General features: G+C 40.5%; 1 protein-coding gene across 1 annotated transcript; it reads right to left on the bottom strand.

Moving 5' to 3' along the window:
• Positions 1-657: 657 nt before the first annotated feature.
• LOC118652126 lies at positions 658-17,990 on the bottom strand. The gene is made up of 7 exons (XM_036302070.1): positions 17,675-17,990; positions 16,328-16,429; positions 14,031-14,141; positions 13,144-13,356; positions 8,150-8,256; positions 2,878-2,985; positions 658-1,994 (listed from the first exon to the last, which is right to left on the bottom strand). The coding sequence occupies exons 1-7, from the start codon at positions 17,856-17,858 to the stop codon at positions 1,962-1,964; spliced, it is 858 nt and encodes a 285-aa protein (XP_036157963.1). The 5' UTR covers positions 17,859-17,990; the 3' UTR covers positions 658-1,961.
• Between the last annotated feature and the right edge of the window lie 979 nt (positions 17,991-18,969).

An 18,969-nucleotide genomic window follows, 5' to 3' on the forward strand; every position in this document is an offset into this window, starting at 1 on the left:
TCCATGTTCTCTTGCTAGGTTCTCCAGGTTCTCCAGCCAGGTTCTGTAGCCATGTTCCCTCGCTAGGTTCTCCAGCCAGGTTCTGTCCAGGTTCTCCAGCCAGGTTCAGTCACCAGGTTCTAGTCAGGTTCTCTTGCCAATTTCTGTAGTCAGGTTCAGTCCAGGATCTTTTGCCATGTTCTCTCCAGCGAAGTTCTGTCTCTAGGTTCTGTGTAGGTTCTGTCTTCTTAGTTCTGTGTTCTAAGCTCTGTATTCTAAGTTCTGTGTTCTAAGCTCTGTATTCTAAGTTCTGTGTTCTAAGTTCTGTGTTCTAAGTTCTGTCTCTTGCTGTCTTGTTACATCTGTATTTATACCAGTTGATTCAATCCTATCAATCTCTATTACAAAGGTTAGGGCGTTTCTTATCTCCATTCCAGGGAGTAAAGATTATGTAGCTTAAGCATGATTGTTCATAGTTAAAGTGATTAATTACCCGCCTGGCACTTAGTTGAGGGGTTTTATTCCCTCCCTAACTTCAGGGGAAAATCCCTACCTGGGGAAACAGCCTTTCTCAGAGAGGAGACCTTGGTTAAAACACATAGTGCCAAGAAGGTGAGCAAACATATTAAGAACAGTATGCCATATATGCCAGGCCCCTTGAAATAGCAAGGATGGACCGGCTCCCGGCAGATTATGACCAAAGGGGTTATTAGAATAAGTGAGAAAAAAATACAAGATTACTGGATGTCAAGTAATTAAGTGTCTAGAATGTTGGAAGGACGGTCTATGACATAGACTCTATGTAGACAAAGCACTAAATATTAGGAGAGTATTAGTGCTAGAGAGATTAACAGTGAGCTGAAATTTTTAAGGAATCAGGGAAGTGACCACGAGTTGGAAGATGACTGAAACAGTCAGTGTTGTGTAATGGTTGTAGTAGTCTGATGTCAAGAGTCAGCATTAGAAATTTTTAGAATTGGGGGGAGGAAAGATGATCTGGAAATTGAAAACAGAAAAAAGAGAACCTTCGGGTTCACTAGTATATGGAATGTGGTAAACAAAGCCACCACCAACACTTGGGATATCTGCGGGGAACCTAAAAGGAAAAGTGGATTTCAATTAAAGCAAGAAGATAAAGGAAATGTTTACTGAGTATTTAGTTTCTAAAGATTTTGGTGGTGAATAACAACGGTTTTCAGAAGGCAGAAAAGCTAGCTTTTTTGGAGTCAGAATAGATGCTCAGAGCCTTATATACACACATTGCAAACTCCAGAGCAAGCACTATAAAATTTTACCACGCTGTACAAATGCTGACCATAGAAATGTTGACACTGCTATTATTTCAGAGAAACTTATCAAAGAAATTTATTAGCATACATAAGAAAAGTAGTTGTGATAAAGAAGTGACACCAGCCAAAAACGTCACGTGAAAGGAACTGTAGAAAATATTTCATATCTGCGAGAGCACAAAGAATAAAATGTTAAAAGCTGGTCCCAACTTAGAAAGGAGTATGACAGTTTGCTAAGGCATGGGAAAGATGTTCAGGCTGTTCAATCAGAAAAAGTTGTACCACTATTCATGCAATTCTTAAAAAATGAAATAAACCACTTTAATTCTCAATGTTTCTAATATTTTAAACGATAATGTACTAAGTAATATTAATTTCACTATTTTTTATTCCCATATACATGTATATATATGTATATACATATATACACATATATATATCATCAACAGAAATATAAATTTTAATGTTTTGAGACAAAAAAATCAAAATTTTCCCTTTGATTCTGAGATTGTGCATGGCTTCAACTGGCAGAATGTTTTTATATATCCTGTGGTGTTATAATAAGCTATAAGTTTGCATTTACCTAGGATAAAAAATGTGGCATATCTACTTTGTTTCCACAAATATTAACTGATGGAGTCATCAGATTTTCCAATTATTTCATTTCCATTGAATATTGCCTACTTCACTGTTTCAGCACTTGAAACATTTATAAGGCTGCCAAACCTGTAACAAAATAAATAAATGAATAAAAATGAATTGTATGCTTCCTTTATCTTAAAAAAGGGACAATTACTTCATGAAGCAAATCTGTTATATCCAAAACTTATTTTTTTTTTCTTATTAGATGACTGTATTTAATTTAAAAGAGAAAAAGTGACAATAGCTAGGGTGATTCCTTATACCGCTGTGAGAATTCACAAGAGCCATCAACTGTCTAAAACCCTCAAGTTACCACTCGGCCTTCTGTTCCCAATTTCACCCAAGAGGTCATGAGTAATCTTGGCTTGTTCAGGACACCTCTGATTTTATGCCCAATGTCTTGATGTAACTATCTACAGTGCCTCCTTTCACACTCAAAAGTATTCTGGTTTGGGCAATAAATCATAAGGTTACCTTCACTGTAAGTTTCTTAAAAATAGTTGCATAATCTTCCTTTAATAAAGCATGTAAGCTTGTATTATTTACTTAAACAATATGCAAAGTAGAAACACAGCAGAATTTTCTTTGCTACAAAGGGACACAATATTGTGTATCACACAGGGTAATACCCTTGACTATAATTTGATTTTGCATTTATACTTTCCATTTCTTAGTGCCCTCTGAAAGCAAGGGACAGTACTATGAAAGGAAGGGTTAGGAAATGTAGCAGAACTTCTGAATTTCTAACCTCTGTGCTCTTAATTCCAAGGGTCTCCTTTTATTTAGAATAGGTATTTTGCTAAAAAAAAAAATGATTGTTTGGGGTACAGACACATGCTCTCATAATTTCTTGCCTTTTCTTTTTCATCTTTGATCATATATGGAGGATAACTGTCAGATAAGTATATCCAAAATTAGCATACCAGACATTCCTTTATTATTGACAAAATAGAAGAGACTAACTCACAGGTAAAATGCAAAATTTTGAAACATTTTCTGTCGTCTTATTTTTCTTGGGTAATGTACAATTCAGTTGCATCCAGGAGACAGGTGATGGAAGACAGCTAATGAACAGCTATATACAAAAGAAACATCAGTTACTATTCCTTTGTCTCACTGGGAGCTAATTCAAGTACAACAGAACCAGACTCATGTCATCAAAATTCCACTCAACAATCATTTAACTTCTTCTCGGTTCCTTGTCCCCTTTCCCTCAGTGAAACGTTAAAACCGTCTTTATTCTCAGGTTTCCTACTTAACACTATCACTCTTAACATTCAGCAAACAATAAGCAAAAACAGAGGTATCAGGTGAGCTATGGCCTAGTCCTCCAAATACCACCATCTCTACATCTGTAGAGATTCTAATTTTATTTTCGTCATCCACTGTGGAATGGGTTCCCATTCATTCAAGGCTAGCCTTTCCACTCTTTTCTAACTTACTACCTCCCTCTCCCCTACTCTTTTAATCTTTCCCTCTTCATTGGGCCCTATCCTGAAGTGAGTAAGTAATATCTTTAAAATTCTCCTGATGTCATGAATTTTCTTTTAGAGATATAAAAGGTAACATCTTCCATTACCCTCAAAGATTCTAAAGAGAAAACCTGGAGCTTAAGCTTTATTTTATTTCTTCTTCCTCATTTAGAATTTAAGCAATCTCTAACATTCTCCTTGAGCACTGTACTTCTCATTTTTTGTATATTAAATATCATAATTACAGTAAAATAACCATTTGCATTATTCTCGATTTGTTTTTATTCACCTTAGATCAAAGCTTCTGTAAGATGTATGAAGGAAGGGCTTATTATTATTACATCCCCAGAATTTAGTATATGTTGCCGACCTTAGTAGGCACAAGAAATATTTGAAAAATAATTAAATGTTACCAATAATTAACCCACATGACTTCATTTGTAATACTCTTGCCAGAGACATCTATTAATTGTTAACTAAGACTTCATTTTTTAGCTATACCTTAGGCTTTGAAAATAGGCAGACTAGAAGCTCGTGTTGCTCAGTGGTTAAGAGTTGACCTATAAACCAAGAGGTCAAGGTTTGATTCCCAGTCAGGGCACATGCTGAGTTTGCAGGTTTGATCCCCAGTAGGGGGCATCTAGGAGATAGCAGATAAATGATTTTCTCTCATCATTAATGTTTCAATCCCTCTCTCCCTCTCCCTTCTTCTCTGGAATGAATATATGTAAAAGAAAATAGGTAGACTAGGATTTGAGCCTGCATTCTGGTGCTTATTATTCATGTGACCTTAAGAAATTTACTTATGCTCTATGAACTTTAGTTTCCTGATCTGAAATTTAGGGATAAGGATACTTACAACTTAGACTGTTTTAAGGTCAAATAAAACATTAGCTAGAAAGGTCTTTTTTAGTTTTTGTGGCTCATTATAGGCATGTAATATATAGTATTTGCCATCATTTGTGTATTATTTAACTTTTTTTGAGGTATTTCCGCCATTGATTAAATTGTTCTTTAAACTGTCCCCCATTTTTTTAATCATCAGCTCCCATTGGATCATGTCTTCTTTTTTCTCCCTATTTTTTTAATCGTTTATTCTTAAATGCTTGTACTGGTTTTCCTATTTTCCTGCCCCACATGTAGTATGGATATATAGGCTTCTATCCTGAGTGGCTTCTCCTTTTCTCAGTTCATTTTGGATGTTGTCACCCAGTCTATCGATTTTTTTATTAAACAAAATGTTCCTTACGAGGTTCAAATACCCTTGATAATGGGGATCAGTACTTTATTCCTCTGGCATTCCCAATGAAAAGAACATGGTAATCGTTGGTAAATGTTTGGTAAGTAATTAATGTTCAGTAAAATTATGAGTAGATAATTTTTAAAAAATTCTCCATTACAGTCACCCCCCATTCACTTCCAAGCAAAATTACATTATATTCATGTGATTCTCACATAAATTTGACATATTAAAGTTTACACTCGATATCAGTTCCAAACATAAAAATACCACACATATACCAGATCATTGTTTTCTTATGTATAAATTTGAGATTAAAAAAACTTAAGACCTGGCCAGTACTGTTTAGTGGTTAGAGTGCCAGCCTATGCTCTGAAGGGTCATGGGTTTGATTCCCAGTCAAGGGCAGGTATCTGGGTTGCAGGTTGATCCCCACCCCGGTGTGGGCACGTGCAGGAGGCAACCAATTAATGCATTTCTCTCACATGGATGTTTCTCTCCCTCTCTCCCTCCTTCTCTCCTTCTCTTTATTCCTTTCACCTTTTCTAAAAAATCAATGAAAAAATATCCTCAGGTAAAGATTAACAAAACAAACAAAAAAGAAGATAGAAAATTTAAAATTATCATAGTCTGCTCCCTTTCCTTCATACCTCATATCTAATTAATTTTAGTCTAAAAACAATTTTATCTCTTAATTTTTCTTAATTTCTTAACAATTTATTAATTTTTCTCTGATTGAGATGTTTCTCTTATTAATAAATTAAATTATTAAAAATAATATGTTAAAACAATGAAATGTCTCCCCTTTGATATTCTAAGTACAATCTTATAGAAAAAACAGCACAGTTTTTTAAAATCAAGCTATTGAAGAAACCTTGTACTTCAGCCAGGCTTAAAGTGTTCTCAAATGGACATACAAAATGGATAAGACATTTTTTATCTATATGGAGCTGAAAGTCTAACAAAACAGACACATTTATAGCTAGTGACTAAAAAATAGTGATGTGGGAATATGAAAGAGAAGGCCACTAATTGAACCTGCTGTGATGGAAGTAAATTTCCAAGGAAGCAACAAAGTTAAAATTTGAAAATAGAGTTGGGTTAATCAAATTCAAAAGGGACAAAATAAAGATTCAGTCAATGCCCTGGCCAATGTTGCTAAGTGGTTAGTGTGTCAGCCATACACCAAAGGGTCTCTGGTTTGATTGCTGGTCAAGAGCATGTAACTGGGTTGCAAGTTAGAGCCCCATCCCTGGTCAGGGCATGTGCAGGAGGTAACCAACTAATGTTTCTCTCTCACATCAACATTTCTCTTCCTCTCTCTTTCATTCTCCCGCTCTCCCTTCCTCTCTGTTCCTTCCATTTTCTTTTAAAAGATATCAATGGAAAATATATCCTTGGGTAAGGATGAACAACAACAACAACAATAATTATCTATCTATCTATATACAAAAGCCTAAGCAACCGGAACGACCGGAACGACCAGTCGCTATGACATTCACTGACCACGCTCAATGCAGGAGCTGCCCCCTGGTGGTCAGTGCTCTCCCACAGCCAACCTCCCTTAGCTGGCCAACCTCCCATGGCCCCTCCTCCTGGCTGGCCAACCTCTTTTGGTCTCTCCCCCCGGCCAGCAGAACCCAGGCTGGGACAAGGAACTAAGGGTGGGTGGCAGCTGATGCAGCCCCTTTCCCAGAGGGTCCAAGGGCTGGCTCCCTCCTTGGGGCCAGTGGCCAACCTCCTGTGCCCTGTCCCTCCCCCAAGCTGGCAGGCCCTGATCAGCCCGTCTCCTGCTCACTGAGGTGGTGGCGTGGCGGTGAGGGAAGGAGAAGGGGGGAGGAGGGGAACCATGTGATGGCAGGGTGCCAACAATGGTGGTGGCAATGGCTGATGTCCATTCCTTCCATGCCTGGCCCCGCAACCATCGCCTCCTCTCCAGCCCATCCCTGATTGGCCTGGCTAAGATCGGCCCTGATTGCCAGCCAGGCCTCGAGACCTCACCTGTGCACCAATTTTGTGCACCGGGCCTCTGGTTCAGGTAAGCCTATCCTATATAATAAAAGCCCAGCAACCAAAATGGCAGAATGAGCAGAATGACCAGAGACCAGAACCACTGCGGCCCCTCACCTCGCCCTCCAGCGGGGACCCTCCACCCCGATTGGGGGCAGGACCAGCTGGCAAACCGCCCATGGCCTTTCGCCCCAGCTGGCCCCAGGGGGGACCCTCACCTTGATTGGGGGTTTGGCCGGCCTGCAAACCCATAGTAGCCCCTTGCCCCAGCCATCCCTGCCCCTGAGTGGGGACCCCCACTCTGATCTAGGGCCCCCATCAGGGCAGGCTGGCCAGCCCACACCCAGATTGAACTGAGCTTCTATCCTATATAATAAAAGGGTTATATGAAAATTGACCCTAAAGGTGGAACAACCAGATGACTGCTCGACCAGTCACTATGAGGTGCACTGACCACCTCTCGGTCCCTTTCACCAGCCAACAGACTTCAATCACCCAATGGCAAATGGCAAACCAGGAGTGGGTGGCAGGGGATGGGTTTGGCACCATGCCAAGGTTCCCACCCCACTAGTTGCCCCACACACAGAGGGCAACCCACGGTGGGGACGGGGCCAGCAAGCTAGCAGGAACGGCTGACCTCTCGGGCCCATCCCCCAGCCATCAGGCTCCGATTGCCCAATTGCAAACAGGGAACTGGGGGTGGGTGGAGGCTGGGGAAGATGGCGCTGATCACAGGTCAGGCCTAGGGACCATATTCATGCATAAATTTTGCGTGTCGAGCCTCTAGTAAAATCATAAAGCGTAAAAATCACAGAGACATGAACTAAATTCAAGACCTGTTGGGCTGGAGCATGCTATATATTACAGCAAATTAAATGAGTGAGTGTGCTGGGATAGTAAGGGTTCTAGCATTCCATAGTTAGGAATTTGGTATTTTTTTGACACTCAAATATTAATAAAATAACAGCAAAATAATCATGAGTATTGCAGTAACTTTATTGATTTACCTGTATTTTAAACTTAATAACACTAAGGGCTATAACATGTGAAAATAAGATAAATGATTTATATGATTATACCAAATGGATTAGTCAAGACTATAAATTTTCATCAGTGTACAACAGCACAAAGGAGGAAAGAGAATCCCATGATTTAAGTTGTATCAATAGTCCATTAACATATGCCTCACAACTGAAACTAAGTCATTACACTCTGGTTCTATTAGAACCAATAATCACAGGGAATAAGAAATACCAAAGAAATACATATCCATAACTTACCTGCTATGATGTGTTTCATGGACTGGTAAGTCTAATAATTATATGTCCTTGCTATTTGAACCTGTGGTATAGGAATTCTCCAATGACTCCACTCAGAGGGAAGAGGCACACAGAAAGGGCATAAAAGCCATTCATTAGGAATAGCCAAGGATTAATATTGCCACTCAAATTCTTCTTACCCGTACCTCAACAATACCAGGAAATGTATACAGACATACCATAAATCATAACACAGACCTGAGTTCTATTGCCATTTTTCTCATTGTCACATATCAGGGAGGAGAAATTCTTCCCACTATTTCCGTACCATATGCATGACTCTGAACATGAGCAAGATCTGAGGTCTGAAAATCAAATGAGAAAGTCTTTGAGGCTGGCACACACATATGCATAATATGTATTCACAGATATACAATCAATAAGCATACATATTGGAATTCCAACATCTTCACTATATATTGAAAGGTTAAAAGGTTACATATTGAATGAGGTGACTGCTTAAAATATGAAAGAAGAGAATGTGTCTGAAATGAGGTGGGATTTGAATCTGAAACAATCTGAGACAGAAAAAGAATCATAGATACATAGGAAGAAAAATGAAGAAGCACTCAGAGAAAACTTCAGTATGTTTGAATTGCTTCAACAGGACCTAGTCCATCTCTATTCTGTTAAATTTTCTACAGAAGCCTCATCACTTCACTGTTTTTAGTGATTTACCTGATCTACACTAATAAAAGAGAAACATGCAAATTGGTGTCACTCCACTAACCTTCCCATTGGCTAATCAGGGCAATATGCAAATTAACTGCCAGCCAAGATGGCAGCCGTCAGCCAGGCAGCTTGAAGTGTACATGAGGCTTGCTTGCTTCAGTGACAGAGGACTCCAACATTCCCCGCCTGCCGCTGCCAGCCTCTGAACTTGCAGTTTAAAACATTGTTACAAATATAGACGCTAAACAAAACTCCAGAAACCTGCTTTCAGCCAGCCGGGATCTCAGAGCTGGAGTTGAAACAGTGTTTCAATTGTAGAACCCAAACAAACCAGATACCTGCTTTCAGCAGCCGAGGCCTAAGAGCTGGAGCCAAGCCTCAGAGCTAAAGCTGGCCCAGAATAAAAAAGAAAAAAAGGAGCGGTTGGGAGCTTCAGTCATCCGCCAGCCTGAAAACAGCCCTCAGCCCCTCACCCAGACTGGCCAGGCACCCCAGTGGGGACCCCCACCCTGAAGGGTGTGTGACCATCTGCAAAAAGCCATCATCCCCTCATCCAGGCTGGCCAGGCACCCCAGTGGGGATCCCCACCATGATCCAGGACACCCTTCAGGGCAAACCAGCCGGCCCCCACCGGTGCACCAGGCCTCTATCCTATATAGTAAAAGGGTAATATGCCTCCCAGCAATGGGATTAGCGGAGCTGCGAGGCCTCCTGGCACTGGGATCAGCGTGACAGGGGGCAGGGCCACAACCTCCCTATCTGCCCTGCTCTGTTTGTGACAGTGGTGGCTCCCCAAACCCCTGATCCACCCTGCTCTGTGGGTGATAGAGGGCGGCGCCCCAACCGCCCCCCACGGGCCCTGTTCTGTGTGTGAAATGGGGTAGAGCCATAACCTACCCATCAGCCCTGCCCTGAGTGTGACAGGGTGTGGCGCCCCAATACCTTGCTCCGACCTGCTCTGTGTGTGACAGGGGACGGTGCCCCAACTCCCCTATCGGCCCTACTCTGTGAGTGACAGGGGGGAGCTCCTCAACCCCCTGATCGGTCCTGCTCTATGCGTGACAGGGGGGAGCTCCCCAACTCCCTGATGGACCCTGCTCTGTGCATGACAGGATACGGAGCCCCAACTCCCCTGATGGGCCTTGCTCTGTGAGTGACAGGGGGCAGCGCCCCAACCCCCTGATTGGCCCTGCTCTGTGCATGAAAGGGGGTGGCGCCGCAACCTCCCCATCGACCCTGCCTTGAGTGTGACAGGGGGCGACGCCCCAACCCCCCAATTGGCCCTACCCTGAGAGTAACTGAGGGTGGCATTGCAACTTCCTGATCTGCCCTGCTCTCTGCCTGACAGGGGGCGGCGCCCCAACTCCCCAATCAGCCCTGCTCTGAGCCCAACCAGGGCCTGCACCTAGGGATAGGGCCTGCCCTCTGCCACCCAGGAGCTGGCCTAAGCCAGCAGGTCGTTATCTCCCGAGGGGTCCCAGACTGCGAGAGGGCACAGGCCAGGCTGAGGGGCCCCCCTGCCCCCCGAGTGCACAAATTTTTGTGCACCGGGCCTCTAGTATATATATGAAAAGCCAGTGACTGGAACACTGTAATGAACTGAACAACCAGTCGCTATGACGCCCACTGCAGCTAGCAAACCAGCCCGATCAGGGGATGGAGCCAGCTGGCCAACCTCCCGTGGTCCCGTCCCCCAGCTGGCCCCACCTCTGATCAGCCTGCCCCACCCTAAGCGGCCTGCAGCCCCTCCTCCTCCAGCCCCGCCCCTGACCACCCCCTCCCCCTACTCCAATAGGTGACAGGGCCGGCCAGCCAACCTCCTGCAGCCCCTCCGCCCTGGCTGGCTGCATCCCTGGTGCACCCCCCCACCTCAATTGGCCCGCAGCCCCACCCCTCAGCTGGCCTCACCCTGATTGCCCCCCACTACCCCAACAGGGGGTGGGGCCAGCCAGCAAACCTCCTGCAGCCCCTCCCCTCACCTGGCCTCACCCCTGATTGGCCCTCCTATCCCAATCGACCCACAGCCTCTTCCCCAAGCCAGCTCCGCCTCCTAATGCCCCCTCCATCAGGGGCAGGGTTGGCCAGCCAACCACCCATAGTCCCTCCCCCAGGCTGCTGGCCCCCTATTAGCCTCCCCCACCACATTCTGGGGCAGGGCTGCCTGGCCCACTGTCCACAGCCACTCCCCAAAACTGGCCCATCCATGATCAGCCCCCACCACCCCGATCGACCTGTGGCACCTCCGCCCAACCAGCTCTGCCCCTGATCAGCCCCCCCACACACACACCAATCAGGGGTGGGGCTGGCCGACCAACCACCCACAGCCTCCCCCCATGGCTGGCCCCGCCCCCATTCACCCCTCCACCCCAATAGGGGGAGGGGCCTGCTGGCCAATCTCCCAAGGCCCAGTCCCTCAGCCGGCCCAGCCCTGATCGCACCCCAAATGGGGTGGGCCGGCCAACCTCCCACTGTCTTCTCGCCCCGACAGGCCCCGCCCCAATCAGCCCTGATTGGTGCTGGGCCAGCCAGACCCACCTGTGCACAAATTCATGAATTGGGCCTCTAGTGTTTCTATAAGACCATGCTTTAAATTATACAATGTTTTTCTATTGTTTCCAGGTTAAAATCCAAACCCTCTCCATTATCTACAGGAACTCTAATGACAGTCCAGTTTTATTTCTTATTAATCTTATTTTGAATACCTTGAACTTCTCCTGAGACTGTCATGCCATATTGCTCATCACTTTTATTTCAATATGCCTTCCCTTCCTGCACTGAATATTGTACCCTAACCCAGTCTGGACTCTTCCCTCCAACTATATTATTTCTTGCATTGTATATTTATGTTTACATGCACTTATTACACTGGATTGTAATTATCTCTTTACTCATCTGTTTTTTCTATCATATCATTAGTTACTCAAGGCAAAGAATTACTAAACGGTTCTACAGAAAACTTTATATTCTTAGAGTCTTCACCCAAGTGGTAGGCAATTTTTTTAAATAAAAGAAGGTAAGAAAGGAAAGACTGAAGAATGAAAAGGAGATAAATCAGTGAGAAGGCAAAGGGCTTTTAGCAGAGGAATGTGTATGGTTCCTCTATGAAGAAATTGGATACTCTATCTAGCAAAGCCTAGGTTTCTGCTATGACTGTTAGTGCCACAGTTTATATCCAGCTTCATTTGAAAAAAAAAGAAAAGTTGTCTGTTCATACATTCCAGTCCGGTCTTCCACCCTTAAAATATCCAGGTAGATTTTTCATCGCCAGAGAGATCTAACAGAAACCTACCCTCTTTTAACAGCGGTATAGTCAACACAAACCAGGATCCCTTTCTTTCTTACGTATGAAGAGAGAAGCAAGAATTATAAGGTATATTACAGCACCAGCACATGAGTGAGAATTACCATGATAAAAAAAAAGGAAAAGACAAAAGCAAATAACCCGTCTACCACCCAAAAAAAATTTTTTAGGAAAGACAAGAGTCATATTTTAAAATACTCCTCTGAGTAATATACTGAGATGACTTTAAAAGTAAGAACAGACTGCTAAAAAAACAATTAAACAATTCTCAAGAATCATGCAAGGTTTTATCAGGTTAAAAATATGATTGTGAAAATAATAATCAATATAAAGATTGAAAAAAAAGTTTAGACAATCTCCCATAGTAAAAAAATAATACAGAAAAAGAAAAAGACAATCTGCAAATCTTTAACATTTAAAGCAAAGAAGTCATGAAAAGAACAGAGGAAATGGGGTAGAAAGTATGAACTTACTAGTAATAGCACATATTTTCCCTAAATTTGAAAGACATAAACTTTCATATTGAGAGGACCCACAGTGTACACACCAGTAAATGATTAGAAAACACTCATACCCAGAATATCTTAAAACTTCAGCTCCCCAAAACGAAGAAAACATTTTAAAAGCTAAAATCAGGTCATTTTATAGAACGAAAATCACACTGGGAACAGACTTCATATTAACAGCATTGCTTGCTAGAGACAATGAAGCAACATTTTCAATATTCTTGAAGAAACTCCTTTTAACCTCTAAATTTATATGAAGCCATATGAGGACCTTCTCAGACATGCAAATATGCAGAAGATTTATTTCCTATATATCCAGGTAAAGTCCATTAAAATGGGAGCATAAATAAATCAGAGTGTAAAAAAAGGAAAAAGAAGAAAGAAGGGATTCAAGAAAACTGAATCTAACCCAAGAGAGATAGATGATTGATAGATAGATAGATGATAGATAGATAGATAGATAGATAGATAGATAGATAGATAGATAGAAATTAGTTTGATAAAAAATAATAGTTAAACAGCATATAAAGAAACTAAATGAAGAAAGACAGAAAGTGTTTTTTTTATAGAAGAATTTATAAATGGTTATCAGATTTCCATGATTTTTTAACTTCAAAAATATTTAAAGATTTTGAACACAGTGAAAAGGCTGGGGAAAATTAGACAACTCTGTTATTGATGAGACTATGAAACAGATAAATGATTTCACTCACCATTTTCCTTCTTCTTTATACCTTCATCGTATTTTGAGGTAAATTTTTTCCACGATTTTAATGTATTTTCAAACATATTTTTGAAAGCAACTTGCTCATTTGAGATATTTTTATACATATCCCTGTATAATATTATATTTCTCTCCAGCTGTTCTATTATGTTTTGTTGCCTGTCATAAGCTGTTCTGTTGCTGGAGAAGAGTTCATGGTAATCTATAATTCACAGCAAGAGGTTAATTAGATTTTCACACACAGCCTTCCAATAAATTATATTAATATCAGAATAGTTATTTAACAATTTAATGGAAAAAATAGAATAATAGCTACATACATGTAGAACATCAACCTTTCATACTTTTAATATTAAAATTAATTGAGATAAAAGTGACTTGTTACTCAATGCAGAACTAGTTCCTTATTAAAGGAAATGCCCAAATAAATTTAAATGCAAAACAAAAAGATCCATTTGAAGCAGAGATTTCAAAATAAAAGAGTGTAATTCAGTATTTAGTTTATAAAAATGCAAACCACACTTTTTAGATTAGGAGATATTATAATATATTGCCGAACCTATGTATTATGTATTTCAGGTTCTTGAATAGATATAACCATAATTTAAACCCCAGTCTCTGAATTGAAGAAAAAAATTAGAAAGACAGGGGTCATGCCTCTAAGATCTTCCAGAAGATTCAGAATGCTTGGTAATTTATCTATTTTGTGTATCATTACAACGTAATCTGGCTTTTCTTGATAGACTGATATTAGTTTACCTGGCAGTCCTTCAAATTATTAAAATCTTTCATTTTTCAAGTTTATATAATGTGTCAGAGTAATGTAATGTTCCTGATAAAACCAAGGGACAGCCTCCGAGAAAAGTGGAAACTTACTCATTACAATCAGGGTTCCCAGTCCAGCCAGCACTACCAGGTTCAGCATTAGCAAAATGAAAGCAACAAGGCCCCACACTTTCAATGGAACAGAATGTCCTCCGGGGAGGCCTGGATTCAGGAAAACAACATGGATTTTAGAAAGCAGACACAAAAGCTGCTAGTAACTTTGTGGGCCCTTAGAAACTGTTCATCACATTCATCACTGAGGAAACAAAAGAAGCAACCTGATTCTCACTTAAGAACCCCCCAAAGCTTCATGAATTGGTATTACCTGCTACTTTCCATGTAGAAATATGAGTGACCTGAAAACTGAAAATGTACCTAAAAATCTATGTAAGATACAAGTAGACTCCCCTCACCCTGTATTTTCTCCCCCATTTCATACAACTGAGTTACCTTCTCTCTTTTTTCTTTATTGTTTAAAGAATTACATATAGTATTACATATGTCTCCCTTTTCCCCCACTGACCCCTCTCAGGCTACTCCCATCCCCTAGCACAGGCCCTCACCCCACTAGTGTCTGTGTCCATTGGCCATGCCCATATGCATGCATACAAGTCCTTTTGAGTTACCTTCTCTTATTCATGCTCATAAAACACTGTCTGTAGCAATGAATTGGAGGATTCATCTCCAGAGCCATTAACTGGCCAAGAGGGGAGGAGGGGTGTTAAACTACAAACACTGACAACGAGTTCTTCAGTGAAGGCTACAATTTAGCAAACCCATCTCATATACACTGGGGTCCCACAAATTTGATTTGGTATCACACTCTTAAATGTTTCTTATAAAGTTAAACATACCCCCAACCCAAACTAGAATTCTACTCCTGGGTTGGTATTTACCTATTGGAATTTCTTTAAAATGTCTACACAAAGACTTGCACATCAAAGAAGCTTTAGTCATACTAGACCCAAATTGGAAGCAACTAATAGATAAATATTGCGGTATATCTATGAGATGGACTACTACTCGGCAATGAAAAGAAATTAACTACTGATTTACACAACAAGGATGAATCTCAAAAGCATTATGCTTATGAAAGAAGACAATACTGAAGAGTATATGTTATTTGAAACCATTTATATAAAATTCTAGACCAGGCATGATAGTTCAGGATGATAGAAAGTAGGTCAGTGATTAGGATAACTTGAAGGTACACAAGGTGTCTTTTTAAAAAATGTATTTTTTATTGATTTCAGAGAGGAAGAGAGAGGGACAGAGGGATAGAAACACTGATGAGAGAGAGACATCCATCAGCTGCTCCTGGATACCTCCTACTAGAGATAGAGCCCACAACCCAGGAATGTTCCCTGACTGGGAATCAAACCATAACCTTCTGGTACATAGGTGGACACTCAACCACTGAGCCACACCAGCCTGGTACACAAGGAGTCTTTTGGGTGGTGGTATATAGGTATATGCTTGTTAAGTACAATGCATTTAAAGTGAGAATATTACTTTGTATTTAAATTACACTTCAATAAGGTTGACTTGAAAATAAAATTTTTAAAAATAATCAGAAAAGTAAGATTTTTCATTTACACACAAAATAGAGTGTTATAAAAAGAAGCCTTTGGAAAACAAGAATTTGTTTAAATAAAATGATACCAAAAACATTTTATTGATAGAAAAATTATAAGAGAGTTTAAGAAAATCACTCATGAATTGTAACAAAAGGATAAAATGATTTAAAAAGGGGAGGGAGGGAATAAGAAAATGAGATTTAATAATATAAAAATAAGAAAAATCCAGAAAAGGCTATGAAAACTCTGGGGTAGATGCAAAAAATCATAAAAAAGAGATCGTTTCCCACAACTAAAGAACATTAGTTTATCCTCCTTACTTCGTTTCTTGACATTTTTTTATCTTTTATTTTTAAAAGTCATCTCTAGCCAGGCTGGGGTGGCTCAGCTGTTGAGGTCGACCCAGAAACCAAAAGGTTGTTGGTTTGATTCCCAGTCAGGGCATATGCTGGGGTTGCGAGCTCGATCCCCAGTAGGGGGCGTGCAGGAAGCAGCTGATCAATGATGTTCCTCTCTCATCGATGTTTCTGTCTATCTATCCCTCTTCCTTCCTCTCTCTCTAAAAATTAATAAAAACATATTTAAAAACAATAAAATAATCTCTAATTTTTATGCTCCAACATCTCCCCCTCCTCCCGCCTACCCTCCCCCCTCAACGCCCCCAACACACACACACACACACACACACACACACACACACACACACACACACACACATTCTTATTAATTATTTCTGGAGCCAGTGGGTCTATTTACTCAAATAGGTCTTACCTCTCACCGCTATGCTTTCTGGCAACTCAGCTGTGCTCTCAATGCTTGTTGGTCCATTTTCAGCTGCATTATTCAGCTCCAATTCTGGCATTTCATAGTTATCTTTTCAGGGGGAAAAGTTAAAGTGTTTTTTTAAAAAAACACTCCTGGCTCTGATCTCTTTTTCTCTTTCTAACTATTCAGATATTCCCAGTGTTTCTGCTTGATTCTGATGATAGATATTTTTAAATAGACAAACTTTTTGTGAAACTTTACAAAAATGAAATTCAAACAACCTACCCCGATGTATGTAAAGAATAAAATTCTCATAAACATTTTAATAACGATTGCTAATTATTGGGAAATATGTGACTGAACATGAATTGCTTCTCCAGTTTTATAAGCTCTTGAAGTCAGTTGCCTATGGTATTAATTGGATGCTGATGATATAATACCTCTCCCTAAATACATACAGTACCTTCATCAAACACCATGGAGAAGATGACTCTGTTTGGACATTTGTTTCTAACACATTATCTACCAACCTGATACTTAAAATTCTATAATCAGATTTGTTTATATGGAGAGCTTTTTCTTCATCATTTGAACATAAAATACTTTGGGGTAAATTAGTAAATTAAAAATTCCACATATTTATAGAAGATATAATTTCCTATTAAGAGTAAATGGAATTAAAAATATACAGAAGTATTGAAATATGTAAATAATTTATAAATAACAAAAGTGGTCTCAGGAATGTATAAGAAACCATGTGTCCCATTAAAGACATTTCAGTAAATATGATTCTGATGTTTTCCAAAATTATCTTCCTACTGCTTCACTGTTATCTCTAACTTTCTAGGGATTGAATTGCTGAATAAAACAGACTGCAATTATGTGGACTGGAATTATACGATGTTGAGATAAGGAACTTTCAGTCTTATTCCTTCTCAGAAAGAAAAAAACACGTTTACAACATCACAGCGTAGAGTGAGATGGTCCTATGAACCTCATAGCATATGTCTACTTTATATCTTTTAGCAGTTAAATAAAAATCCTGGAGAGTTATCCTCATGCTATTACTTTTTCCCCTTCCCCTAATAGCTTATAATCTCTAAAAAAAATATAAGATATGCTATTGTGGTGACACCAGACATCTGGATTCCCAGAGGCTTAGACCAGAGTCTTTTTACACACTCTCATGACCTCGCAAACTAAATATGCTCAGTAAAATTAGGCTCTGGCATAGCGACTTCACTATGAACTAGCACTCCATAAAGGAATCTTGGAGTTGAAGACAGGAGAACCCACCAGTATAGGCGAATGATCTCTTCTCTGGTCTGTCAGATCCTGCTTAGAGGATCTTACCTGTTCTCTTGAGACTGCAGCTCTCCTGAAGTTTCGTTGACTGAGAAGGATTTGGAAATTTGAGGGTAGCGTAAGTCACTTCCTCAGACATTACTGAACAAATAAAGCACAATTCAATCACCCTGTGTGCTGTGCTGTCCCACTGACGTTCGCAGGAGCTGCTGTTGTTGGGTGATCTGGGCATGCAGGGACTTCGGTGAGTGAACTACCTTTGTAAAAACCAAGCAAAAAAAATAGTGTCAAAAACAGAACTGTTACTTCTGCATGCATCATATCTCCCTTTTTCTAACTTCCTCCAGTAAAACACCAAGTTGAAGAAATGGTCTTAAGAGAAAAGCATAGGTTTTAAACATAAACTAGTTGGTGTTTTTTTTTTTTTTTTTTTAATTTGTGGAATAACCATACGGATCTCCAGACTTGAGAGTACCCTGTGAAAATACAAATACAGGTATATTTTCTTCTGCATATATAAAGTTGTTAATCACATTGTGCCCATGAGAACAGCGTTATAATTGTGTGTAACCCACTACGAATTTCTAGAAAACCACAGGTGAGTTAATGCTCAGTGTGCTAGGGTGAGGGACTGCGGCATGGAAGGGTTACAGAATGTTACAGAATGTGCTAAGGGGTGGAAACGGGACATGAGAAATTGAATGTGCTGGGAGGGGGGACTGACGTATGGAGGATTGTGTCAGGGTTAGGAACCATGGAAGAAAAATTGCTAGATTGTCTTAGAAAAACAATGTGTTATGATACACTCCAGCCAGGTGTGACTCTGTTTACCACCCCCCCCCCTTTGTGCTTATGAACTTTCTGTGAACTTCTAAGGTAACACTGTTTTGCTATAAAGGATCATACTGCACCCTTGATCTCTGCCACATGCTCCGAAGCTCCCAGAGGGGAAGATAGGTGCTGTGGTCAGCTGGCCAGCTTAATAAAGGCTCTCAAATTTAAATTCTGAGTCGGTGGTCTATCTCGTTGAGCCAACCCATAACACTCACCAAAATGTTTTTCTTTCCTTTTTACTTCCTATTTTTCTGGGTTGAAAAGAGTCCTGAGAAGTTAAAAGCAGGATATTAATGAACAATAGAAAATCAAGAAAAAGTAGTACTAAGAGAAAGAGAAGAAAAACTGGGAGGCTACTAAGAATTAAGGTAATTAGATATTCACCCTCCTCACCTCAACACACACACACACACACAAAGCAGCCACCGAAACAAAGGGAGATATATTTGAAAGTGGCAGTTCTTTCTTTAGAGTGTACCCATTAAGATAGGATCTGAATTCTAATTACT

This window comes from Myotis myotis, unplaced genomic scaffold, assembly GCF_014108235.1.
Source record: "Myotis myotis isolate mMyoMyo1 unplaced genomic scaffold, mMyoMyo1.p scaffold_m19_p_3, whole genome shotgun sequence".
Classification (NCBI taxonomy): domain Eukaryota; kingdom Metazoa; phylum Chordata; class Mammalia; order Chiroptera; family Vespertilionidae; genus Myotis; species Myotis myotis.